The following is a 12,648-nucleotide window of genomic DNA, read 5'->3' as shown; positions in this document are numbered from 1 at the left end:
TCCACTTTTCAGATGAGGATACTGAGATTCAGCAAGGTTATTACCCAAGCTGATGAGAGAGCCAAGATTTCAACCCAGACCGAGTCTGTCTAATACCAGTACCTATCGATGGTAACTCTCTACTATTAATCCACACAGACTGAATAGCAATGAATGAAAAACTCGGACATGACATTTCTGTGGATTTCTGGGACAACCACTGATCACTTGGGGTTGCGCTTCTTGTAATAACAGTTGCCACTTTTGTGAGCACTTATTATGTATCAGATACTATGCTAGGTTTACGATCTCATTTAATCCTTAGGACGACCCTACGAAGTTGGTACTATTATTACCTCCAGGTTAGGAAATTTAGGCTTAAATAAGCTATTGCCTTTTCCTGAGTATTCTGTGAATAAATTCCTATCAGTTAAATGCCTAATAAAGTGCTAAATTAATAAATTAGCAAAGTTCTTTTTAGACCAGCTGGGCTTAAACTCTACACGCGTCACGTTCCTATTCTCTGCCACTAGGTGACGTCACAACCAACCGCAGCACTACATTCTCTGCCAAGAGCCACCGCCGATATCTCGCGAGAGCCATGGCCTCTTCCAATCTATTTTGGGCATGCGTGCGGCGAAGGGCGCTTTGGCTTAGAGTGGTTTGATGATTTTCTGTCAGTCTTCCTAGAGTAGAGCTTTAACAACAAAGCACTTATTTCCTTTCAGTCGCTCGAGTTCTCGCGAGACTTGCTACTCATGCTTCTCCTCCCCCCCCAACCCCGCCTTGCGCCTGCGCAGAGCTCTTCAAAGCAGAAGGTTGCGCTTGGAGGAAGTGACGGCTTTGGGTGCTGTGGCCGCAGCGCCGTTACTACTTCTCAGAAGCTCCACTCGGCCGCTTGCCGAGACACCCCGCCGCCAAGATGCCTCGAATTATGATAAAGGGGGGCGTGTGGAGGAATACTGAGGTAAGTCCCCTTTTCCCGCCGTCCGCTGCCCTCCGCCCCTCCGGCTGCTGGTGCGCAGGCGCGCGGAGGTCGGGGAGGCGGGGAGGTTGCCTGCGGGGTCTGCGTGGGGGGCGGTGCGGCGCCGACCCTCGGGGCCTTTACCTTGTGCCCGGTCCTACGTTATCTGAGCACCTCAAGGACGGGGACTGTGATTTAACCACTTGATTACCTGCCGGGCACTCGTTAGGCCCTCAGTGAACATTTGTTGAATTGAGGACGCGCCCTCTGCCCTGGTGGAACTCACAGTGTGGAGGGAGAGCTAGGATAACCGCTAGAGTCGGTCTTTGGGGCACCCCCGTTTCTCAGCCCAGGCATCGTGCCTCTCTCTGATATTCAAAAATGAAGAAGTGCTGTGGCGACAACTTTGTTTTTTTCTTGACTTCCTTGCAGACGGGAAGCAGTTTGAGTGCCAGGTTCAAAGTGCCCGTTTATGCCCGCATCCCTGCGGTCGTCTGTTATCAAGGCATAACTTGTCCGCCCTCCCGTCAGATCCCAAGGCCTGTGTCTTCCTGTCATTCCGCTTCAGCTTGGATAGAAGCCAGATAGGCCTACAGTAGTCTCTTTGCTTCCAGAAATGTAGTGGATCATGCCATTGGTGAGCCAGAGAACAGTAGAGAATGAATAAAATAGAAACGAGGTTTTAGTGGAGTTGGTGTTCATAGTGCACTGAATTTGTCAGTTTCCCGAGAACACCATATTTTTTCATGCTCTGTGTCTTTTTACATCTTATGCCTTCTTGAAATATCCTCCCACAGCTTGGCATCTTTCTGACCTTCCTTCAAAAACCAGTCCAGAAACTCCTCTGGAATTTTTGCCTATTCATCCTGTAAAAAGTAGTTGCACTTCCAGTGGTCTCATGACAACTCTTTCATCCACTTGTTATAGTTTGCTTTGTCTTTTTGCAAGCATCACATCTTTCTGTGTGATGCTGGGAGGGTTTCTTAACCTCTCAGAGCCTCAGTTTTCTAATGGGGATGATAATAATACCTACCTGTCTTGGGGACTAAATGAGTCACTACATTTGGAACATTTAGAACAGGGTCTGTCACATAGTAATCTTTTAGTAAGTGCTAGTTGCTATTTCTTTTCCCCAGTAGACAGCACTGCAAGAGGGCAGGACCAGATCTTGGTATCTGTAGAACCTAGCACAGTACCAAACAAAATTTGCTTGGGAAATTTTGCTGAATGGATCTAGTAGGGTAGATAACTGTTGTATATACTTCCTTGAAGTTGTGATTAAGTATAGCAGTACTGCAACAAAGTTACACATAAAGTCAGTGAGAACCTTGCCTCAGCTTGCACAGAGGGAACCAGGCTAAGTTGGAGAAGAGACGACTTCTGTGGGAGAGACAGATGTACAAAAATCAAGTAACAGCAGGATTCCTATGATGTGGCCCAAGCCCTGCAGTCTTTGAGTCTCTGATGATAGGGGTGTGGAGTGGCTCATGTATGAAGCATGTAGCTCAAGTTCAATGTGGAAAAAAGCCTAAAAGTAAAATGTCCCAAGTGCGTTCATCTATGGCTCTAATATCCCTGGTGTCTGTGATTTAGCTTGCCGGGCTCTCCTGGGATTGGTGAATTCCATATTGGAATGGATGCCCTGGTGAAATAGTATCTAGAGACTGGGGGAGTCTGGAGACAGAGTTGACTGGTGAGTTAGGGGGAAATACTTAATTCTTAGGTTAGACCTGAGATGTGGATTCTTGGGTCAGAGTTGGGGTTATGGGACTGAAGAGAAAATGCTATTCGTAAGCTGGAGGCAGGAAGCCTGGGTTAGAGATTGGATTCACCTGAGTCTTGACTTGCTTCTTGAGGGCTGGATGTGTCCTATTTGATTCTCTTTCCCTAAGTACACAAGACCTGGTACAAGGTTGGTGTTCAGGGAATGTTTTTTGAATGAATGAATAAATGAATGAGCCATATTCTTTTGAAGAGAATAACAGCTACACACTGTACCCACTCCCAATTATTGGACGGGATAGGGAAGGGGTTGTGTGTAAGGGAGGGTAAGATGTCCTTCTAAGGGAGTTCTTTTTTTTAAAAATTAATTAATTTTATATATTTATTTTGGCTGCATTGGGTCTTCGTTGGTGTGCGCGGGCTTTCTCTAGCTGCGGCAAGCGGGGGCTACTCTTCGTTGCGGTGCGCGGGCTTCTCATTGCGGTGGCTTCTCTTGTTGCGGAGCATGGGCTCTAGGTGCACGGGCTTCACTAGTTGCGGCACACGGGCTCAGTAGTTGTGGCTCGCAGGCTCAGTAGTTGTGGTGCACGGGCTTAGTTGCTCTGAGGCATGTGGGATCTTCCCGGACCAGGGCTCGAACCCGTGTCCCCTGCATTGGCAGGCGGATTCCTAACTACTGCGCCACTGGGGAAGTCCCTCTAAGGGAGTTCTTAATTTCTTGCATTTCACTGATTCTGGCTTGCTGTTTTTTTATTATTGTAATGAAGTTTTGTACTTTCTTTTTAAATCTAGGATATATGTGTGTTGATATCTCTCTTTCTCCATAGCACAACTCTGTTAGAGTTAATTTTAATTTTGTTTTTTCTCACTTGGAGTTTTGTGATTGAATACACTGTTTGTCTTCAACAATTTTTAGGATGAAATTCTGAAGGCAGCGGTAATGAAATATGGGAAAAACCAGTGGTCCAGGATTGCCTCACTGCTGCATAGAAAATCAGCAAAGCAGTGCAAAGCCAGATGGTATGTACCAGTTAATGAATGGAAAACACGAAACGACCTTAATTATGATGAGGAAAATGTCATTTCTTTGAACCTTACCAAAGAAAGCAGGCATTGTGATATAACAGAAGGTATGGAGTGGGAGATGGGAATTTAGATTTAAGAATTAGCCGTCATTTGCTTCCTATGTGATCTTAGGCAAGCCATTTTCTAGCTCCTCTTTCCTGCCACTATTTTCTCCCAACTGGGGATAATACTTGGCCCTAACTGATGGAGATGTGAGGCTCAAATGAGCTAATGTTGTTTGAGAGTGCTTTGTGAAGCATGAAATAAAACTACTTTTAGGTACAGATGGACCCTAGCTTATAAATGGATTGTATTCCAAAAGTTTATAAGTGGATTGTTTTAGAACTTACTTTCCCAAAGAAATAAATGATAAATAATGGTTAATTTTCTAGGCTAGCTTACAGTAGTTGAGTTTCCTCATGAATGGTTGAAACATTGTATATTTGCTTCCTCAGAATATAACGTAACCCAACATTACATCTGTGGTGTCCCCTTTTAAGTCACAGGGTGGTGGACATATTAAGTTCTTTACATGTATTTTTGGCATGAGTGATCTGGCCCCAGCCCTGACCCACGTGGTACTAGGATCATATTTTGGATTGTATAAGAGTGACCTAATTTCCTGGGCACCTGGGTAGGGGAAAGGATCAGAATGTAGAGATTGGCCCACAAAGAGGAAGATGGTCCTCAGCCTGCATAAGTGGTTCTGATTTCTGCTTCTGTTAGTGGAGCTAAGCTCCTACCGCTGTGTTTGGTAAGGCTTATATATTGTTTGCAGGCCTCTCATCCAGCTAAGTAGACTGGATGGAAAAGGTGGGTCAGGTGGAGCATGAGGAAAGACAGAGCTGACATAGTAGTTTTACTTAAATTAAAAAACCAAACAAATACAATTTTGAAAAGCATTTAGTGAGTGTAAGTCAAATGCCTAAAGAAGTAAGCCAAGGTGTTGTAAGAAATCAAAGCACCAGAAACTACTGTGAAAACTAGAAACACTATGAAAATATGAGGTCGTTTTGTCTTATTTATAAATGCAAAACCTCTAATAAAGTGTAAGATGAATGAAAACAATTGGTAGTTGAGAAGGAAGGCATATGATCATGTTTCAGTCATGTTACCTTTCTTAAGCATTACTAACCTTGCATAATTAAAATACAGTAGAATTTAGTGAGATAGGGTATTTGGAATGGGGTAAGTTTAACCAAATAGGGAATATTCTGTTGTAAAAAAAAACCCCAGCTTTTGTGATTGAAGGATGAGAGTTAACTTGCATTTTTCAGATACTAGAAGCCAGTATGTCTATTACGTAAGGAGGATATTCATGCTGGGTGACTGATTAAGGTATAAAATGATGTCTTTTTAATAGGTATGAGTGGCTGGATCCCAGCATTAAGAAAACAGAATGGTCCAGAGAAGAAGAAGAAAAACTCTTGCACTTGGCCAAGTTGATGCCAACTCAGTGGAGGACCATTGCTCCAATCATTGGAAGAACAGCTGCCCAGTGTTTGGAACACTATGAATTTCTTCTGTAAGTGAATCTCCAAAAGCAGTATTAAAATGTGTGTATATCTTCTGAATGAGGCTGAATACACTTTTAGCATTTTCTGTCCTTAAACATTAGTTACAGATCTGAATAAAGCCAGAGGAGCTAAAGCTATTGGATTGTATATTCTAAGTCTCGTGTGGTTGATGAAGATTATGTCTCCTGTTATATACTTTTTAAAGGAATAATTAAAAAATATTATACAGGGACTTCCCTGGTGGTCCAGTGGTTAAAACTCCATGCTGCCAGTGTAGGGGGCCTGGGTTTGATCCCTGGTCAGGGAACTAGATCCCGCATGTTGCAATTGAGAGCCCACATGCTGCAACTGAAAGATCCCGCATGCTGCAACGAAGATCCTGCGTGCCCCAACTAAGACCCAGCGCAGTCAAATAAATAAATAAATGTTAAAAAAAAATTATACAAATCATACATGTTCATCATAGAAAATCTGGGAAAAAAATAGTGAAAAAGCAAATGAAAATCACCCATAGTCATACTGCTGAGAGTTAACCATTGGAACATCTTGGTTCTTCACTAAAAGCTTTTTTGTGTGGCTCTGCTGCATTCGTGATTTAGGGAGCTGCTTGGATCCTGTTTCATGGTGAATGGAAACACTGAAATTAGAAATTTAAAACCATCTCTTTCAGATGAAGCAATAGTAGAAATGTTTTATTTTTGTTAATGCCCATCCGTTGGGTTTTTCAAAGAAAAGGGTGCCAGCACTAGGGAACCTGGTATTTCTAAGACTAAATGGGTGGTAGTGTGACTGATTACTCTGGGCTCATTCCTAGGGATAAAGCTGCCCAGAGAGACAATGAAGAGGAAACAACAGATGATCCACGAAAACTTAAACCTGGAGAAATAGATCCAAATCCAGAAACAAAACCAGCACGGCCTGATCCAATTGATATGGATGAGGGTAAGTGTATTTTTGTGAGGAATTTATTTCTTTGGTAACCATAGTCTTCTCAGGCCTTCTTTTAACTCTCTTAGTTCTTATCTAAACTCCTCTGACTTTTTCGAATTGCGGTTCTGTCTGTAGTTGTTACTCTAAGTATCTTTCCAAGTGTGTCCAACCGTCTATCGTAGAGTAATTGCTCTTTTTGGATAATGTCCCTTTATCTTTTGATGTTTCAATTCATTTAGTAAGTTAAGCAGTGTGATATTACTGGACATTTCCTGGTGGCTAGAGGTAAGCTCTTTAGGATTCTGTGTTCTCATTCCTATTCCGAGGAGAGAGGCAACAAGTCAGGATTTGGGGATCCAGTGCTCTTATTAACTACTTTTTTGACTTCAGACAGGAAGTTTGATCTTCTTGAAAGGGCAACACTACAATACCATGAGGGAGACTTATGATGCCTTTTTGAGACATTGAATCAGGAATCAGAGGAACTAGATTTTAATCTAGTTTAGTGCCATGTCTGCCACTTATTAGCTATTTGACTTTAGATGAGTCATATAATCTCTCTGAACTTTGGTTCTCTTTCCTGTCAGATGGAGAGTAATAATATCTATCTTACTTCACAGGGTTGTCGTGAAGCATTCAGTGAATATTTGTTGAGTTTTTAATTTAAAAGTTTGAAGGTAGTTGTTCCCAAAGGCAGACTGTGGCTAGGCTGGCTGCATCACTGTCACATGGCAAACTTTAAAAAATAAAGGTACCAGGGCTTCCCCAGGAGGTCTGCGTCAGTAAATTGGGGGGGGGAAATGGAGGGTAATCCTGGAATCTGAGGGTTTTTTTGTTTTTTGTTTTTTAAAGTTCCCTTGTGATTTCATTGGACACCCTTGTGTAGGAATTGCTGTAAGGTATCAGTAATGAAATTTGTTCTACTCTGGGGAGCTATGGAAAATGTACTGGAGGAGAGAAATAGTTCTGAGGAAAAAAATGAAGGAAAAATGATAATGAAGATTGTCAGTCCCCTTATAATTAAACAGTAGTTTTTACAATATTTCACAATTTGTGCTGTGCCAGATAGTTGATGATAATGAAGGATATGATAATTATAGCCACTGTTTAATGAGTATTTGCTAGATGCTTTACCTATTTCTTTTTCCTTAGTTCTTCTCAACATCCCTGTGAAGTAGGAATTGTTATTCCCATTTTATAAATGGTGAAACGTTATTATCCAGAGTCACATAACTATCCAGTGGTGGGCATGATTTTTTTTTTTTTTTTTTAAAAATGGATTGCAATTTGAAGTCCACAGTTCCTATGGTAAGAATTTTGGTAGGAACTTTATAAAAATTTATTTATTTATTTATTTTTGCTGTGTTGGGTCTTCGTTTCTGTGCGAGGGCTTTCTCTAGTTGCGGCGAGTGGGGGCCACTCTTCATCGCGGTGCGCGGGCCTCTCACTATCGCGACCTCTGTTGTTGCGGAGCACAGGCTCCAGACGCGCAGGCTCCAGACGCGCAGGCTCAGTAGCTGTGGCTCACGGACCCAGTTGCTCCGCGGCATGTGGGATCTTCCCAGCCAGGGCTTGAACCCGTGTCCCCTGCATTGGCAGGCAGATTATCAACCACTGCGCCACCAGGGAAGCCCTGGGCATGATTTTTAACTTAGGTTTCTCTGACTTCAAAACCCAAGCTATTTCCTTTATGCTGCACCATATAATGATTATATTGATGGGTTTTCTCATCTTAAGCACTAGGGTATGTCTCTCACCTTGTTTCTGTTGGAGAAGTTAGTTTTTGTTCTCTTTATTTTTGCAGATGAATTGGAGATGCTTTCTGAAGCTAGAGCCCGCCTGGCTAATACTCAGGGAAAGAAAGCCAAGAGGAAAGCGAGGGAGAAACAGTTGGAAGAAGCAAGGTATGGTTGTTTTCCATCTACAGTTGAACAGATTAGTCTGTGCATCCTTAGGCCCAATAAAACTGTGTGATTTATCAACCCTGTTGGGTGAATGATAACTAGAGTTGTCTAATTCCAATTTTGCTAATAGTCCTTAGTTTATTACTGTGGAAAAGTCTTATATATATTTTCCTAACCATTTCAGAGCAGTTATAGGAAAAATACATATTTAAAAAAAGTTTTGTAAGACATGGCAGAAGTAATGCCCGGGTATAGACATACATGTATGTCTTGTTGTGTTGGATTTGTTCTGTTAGCATGGGGGAGCTTCATTTGTTGTAGCCATCTTGGCGTCAGATGGCTGGAGGACACACGGGGCTCTGGGACTGTGGTGTGACTGCCAATAGTTACTCTCCTTGATTAGTGTTGGGCAGGCACCGGCTGTGAAATAGGAGACTCAGCTGAACGTGGAGGGAGTTAATGAGCCTTGAACCACATTTTAGGCTGTCATAGAAATTTGTATTTAAAAAGTGAGTGGAATTAAGTATTGCCCTCTATTCAAGGTTTTCTCCACTTTCCCCTCCCTTTTGGTTAGATCCATGGTTGACATCATTTCTAATGGCCTAGAAACCCAGATGAAGTGGGTAAAGGGAAAACTTGAACTTTATAAGAGCTTACTAGCTTTTGGAATTCAGGCATTGGAATAGCCTCCCCAGCCTCCACAACTACCTTTTTTGGTCCATAAGCTGGGAAGTATTGATACTTCCTGACCTAATAACTAGCATTGTGTTGATGGTTTCCCCAGTAATGGCTGTGAAGTGCCAGATCCTGGGATGGAGGATTCTTCTATGCCAGAGGATGCTTTTTGGCATAGCTGGCCAACCACTAGCCCAGAATAGTTACTTATGATGGGAGTATGACTGGCCTGGGACAGTAAACAGAAGCTAAGAGGAGGTTCTAAATTTTCTGCTGAGTCTTAGTCATCTTTCTGTTCCGTATACTATTTAGGGTTAAGTAATGTGAGTAAGGTAAAAAAATTCACTTTTCCATTTTTTTCCATGGTGGTTTGGGGACCAAATTGTTTGAGCCTTTTAACCATGTGGATTGGCCCGGGGATATGGCAGGTGTATACATGAAAATCTCCAAGTATGGTTGGTATTGCTTGCTTTAACAAATACATTTTTCCAGATTTAAATGTACCCTACACTTTCTTGTAGATTTTCTTGTAGAACATCTTTATAACTTGTGCATATATCTTTTTTTTTTTTTAACAACTATTTTTTAAAAAAATTAATTAATTAATTTATGGCTGCGCTGGGTCTTCGTTTCTGTGTGAGGACTTTCTCTAGTTGTGGCAAGTGGGGGCCACTCGTCATCGCGGCGCGCGGGCCTCTCATTATCGCAGCCTCTCCTGTTGCGGAACACAGGCTCCAGACGCGCAGGCTCAGCAACTGTGGCTCACGGGCCCAGTTGCTCCGTGGCATGTGGGATCCTCCCAGACTAGGGCTCGAACCCGTGTCCCCTGCATTGGCAGGCAGACTCTCAACCACTGCACCACCAGGGAAGCCCTTGTGCATATATCTTATAATTAACTAGATTGGTGTGTATGCAGAATGTACTGCAGGACTATGTACTTTAAATGTTAAATTACAGATCTGTTTTATAACTTAAAGCTTTTTATTGATTATAAAAGTAATAACACTTTTCCTACAAAATACTAGTATTGTACTATTTTCTTTTTGGGGCATGGTTGATACAATGCTGTATAGCTTGGTTATATTCACTTAGCATTATATTGTAAAGGTTTTCTAATGTTATTGGAAGTCTTTATTTTCTTTATTTAAAGAATAAAATTACTTATGAAATGTGTCCCTTCAAACCTTTCTCTTCTCAATATAGATATACGTTTATGTGTACTACACATACAGTAACATTTGTGTAAAATTAGATCATACTGTATAGACTGTTTCGATGAGAAGTTAGCTCTTAATCTTACTGGGGTTCCCTTGTAAGTGATGAATCGTTTTTCTGTCTCTGTTTTCAAGATTTTCTCCTTGTCTTTGGCTTTCAGCATTTTTAATGTAATGTTTCTGTTTGTGCATTTCTTAATGTTTATCTTACTTGCAGTTCGTTGAGCTTCCTGGACGTGTAGGTTAATGGTTTTCAATAAATTTGGGAAATTTTCAGCCAACGTTTTATTCTCCTTTTTCTAATGTTTTATTCTCCTTTTTCTCTTTCCTTTTGATATTCCTACTGTGCATATGTTGGTGCACTTAATGGTGTTCCACCTTTCTGTGAGGCTCTGTTCATATTTCTTCATTCTTTTTTTTTCCCCCTTTTCTTTGGATTGCATAATCTTTATCCATCTGTCTTCATCTTGGCTAATTCTTTACTTCGAATCTGTTCTAGTGAAGTTTTCATTTCAGCTTTACACTTTTCAATTCCAGAATTTTCCATTTGGTTCTTTTTAATCATTTCTTTTTGTTAATTTTCTCTATTTGATGAACATTTTCATCCTACCTTCCTTCTTTAATTGTGCTTACCTTTTGTTCTTTGAACATATTTGTAATGTCTCCTTTGAAGTCTGTCAAAGCTGACATCTGGTTGCTCTCACAGGCAGTTTCTGTTGCCTGCTTATTTTCTGGTGTGGGTCATGCTTTCCTGTTTCTTTGCATGTCTCACCTTTTTTTGTTAAGAACTGGACACTTTGGATGATATACTGTAGCAGTTCTGGGTACTGTGTTGCCCCGCCACCCCCCCCCTCCCCCGTCCACTCCTTGTTCCTGTTACTTGCTTACTTACTCCTTTAGTGACTAGCTGGATTGTTTTAGTGAAGTCTGTTCTCCCCATCCCCCACCCAGAAATGTGAAGCTTCTGATGTTGCTCCTCCTGGGGACACAGTCTTGGGTGTGCCCACAGTCGCCTTGGGATGAGGTGGTTTTGACAGGACTTTCTTTGACATCTTCTTCCCTGGCTACACCCAGCTGTTAAACTCTACTAATTGCCAGCTTATTGCTGTATTGTTTTCAACAATGGCTTGAGGCATTAATTGCTCCACAAAGTGTTCCAATCAAATTTCGGCTCCTTTGAAGGGATAGTTTCTGAGGTCAGTGTTTGGTAGTTGTTCTCATCCCAGGAGGGCTTCTCCCACTTTTTGAAAGAGATTGATTCTCTCTGGCAAACTAGTGGGCCTGCAGTTTAGCTGCATCTCCAAAGAATCTGTCAGTTTCTTCGCAGTTGCCTTTCACCAGACTTCCACTGTTTTTGAGCGTGCCCTGAGGCCTGAACATCTCCATTTCCTGTTGCAAATGAAGTCAGTTTCTTTGGGGAGAGTTTGGAATTCTCTGTTCTATCCAGGGGCACTGATGTACTTGTCTTTGAGTGGCACCCCCACTTTAGGAGCTGCGTGTTCAGTGTCGGGGGTGGGGGTAGGCAGCAGCCCCAGGTCCCCTAACCCTGACCCTGACCCTCATCCCACAGGCCCAGGCAAGGATCCTTGGGCTCTAGTATTCTCAGTAGCACTGTGCCCAAGGTAGAGCCCCTGGGCAGAAGAAGGAAGCCCCTCCTTCTCAGTCACTCTTGTCTGAACTTAGCCTCTGCAGTGGCTTCCAGGAGGCAGGATGAGAAATGCTGCTGTCCTGCCCCTCCTGGAATGAAAGCCAGGGAGCTGGAGGGGAGAGAGAACCCTGTGTTCTTGGCTGCACCAAGTGTGGAGTGGAGTTTCTGTCTCCCTGAGCTGGGACAGGGGAAGAGAAGAGGGAGTGGGTCTTGATTTGAATACTACAGGCTCTCACTTTTCTTATCGAATTTTTGTAGATTTTCTTGAATAAACGTTTCTTCATTTGCTGTATCTCCTTTAGGATCCCTTCCAGAGACTTAACTTTTTTTTTTTTTAATAATTTTTGTCAGTTTTGCTGGGGAGTGGGTTTGTGAAATTGCTCCTATATACTTTTTTATAATTTGATTTTTCTCCTCCTTAATATTCTGAATAGCTTTTCTAATCATTGAATCATTAACATTTTAACATCTTGGGAAAGTACAAAGGAAAAAGTAAAAAATGAAATTCCAACCTCCTGTGTTTATCACTGTTACTGTTCGGGTGAACATCCTTCACATCTCCCCATGCACGTATTCACTGATAGATATGCATATAATTTTACATGTTGCTCCATAACATGTAAACTTTATAACATTGTTTTAAACAGCAGTGTGTCTTGAGCATCTTTCCATGTCAGAGTAGATTTACAGATTTCTTTCTATCTATTTATCTATCTATCTATAGATTTCTTTCTATTTATCTGTATTTATTTATTTATTATTTTTGGCTGCGTTGGGTCTTCGTTGCTGCACGTGGGCTTTCTCTAGTTGCGGTGAGCGGGGGGCTACTCTTCGTTGCGGTGCGCGGGCTTCTCATTGCAGTGGCTGCTCTTGCTGCAGAGCACGGGCTCTAGGCGTGCGGGCTTCAGTAGTTGTAGCACGTGGGCTCAGTAGTTGTGGCTCGCGGACTCTAGAGCGCAGGCTCAGTAGTTGTGGTACACAGGCTTAGTTGCTCCGCGGCATGTGGAATCTTCCTGGCTCATGGCTCGAA

At 42.3% G+C, this 12,648-nt stretch overlaps 1 protein-coding gene across 1 annotated transcript in view; it reads left to right on the top strand.

Moving 5' to 3' along the window:
- Positions 1-783: 783 nt before the first annotated feature.
- Positions 784-12,648, top strand: part of CDC5L (cell division cycle 5 like) — a 41,087-nt gene continuing 29,222 nt past the window's right edge. Inside the window, exons 1-5 of the mRNA XM_061195030.1 lie at positions 784-946; positions 3,582-3,685; positions 5,094-5,255; positions 6,062-6,189; positions 7,982-8,081. Of these exons, the coding sequence (XP_061051013.1) occupies positions 902-946; positions 3,582-3,685; positions 5,094-5,255; positions 6,062-6,189; positions 7,982-8,081 (539 nt within the window). The 5' untranslated portion in view covers positions 784-901. The remainder of the gene's footprint in view (positions 947-3,581; positions 3,686-5,093; positions 5,256-6,061; positions 6,190-7,981; positions 8,082-12,648) is intronic.

This window comes from Eubalaena glacialis, chromosome 7 (assembly GCF_028564815.1).
Source record: "Eubalaena glacialis isolate mEubGla1 chromosome 7, mEubGla1.1.hap2.+ XY, whole genome shotgun sequence".
Lineage (NCBI taxonomy): Eukaryota > Metazoa > Chordata > Mammalia > Artiodactyla > Balaenidae > Eubalaena > Eubalaena glacialis.
Note: the sequence above shows the minus strand (reverse complement) of the source record. Positions and strands in the feature narration are given on the sequence as shown.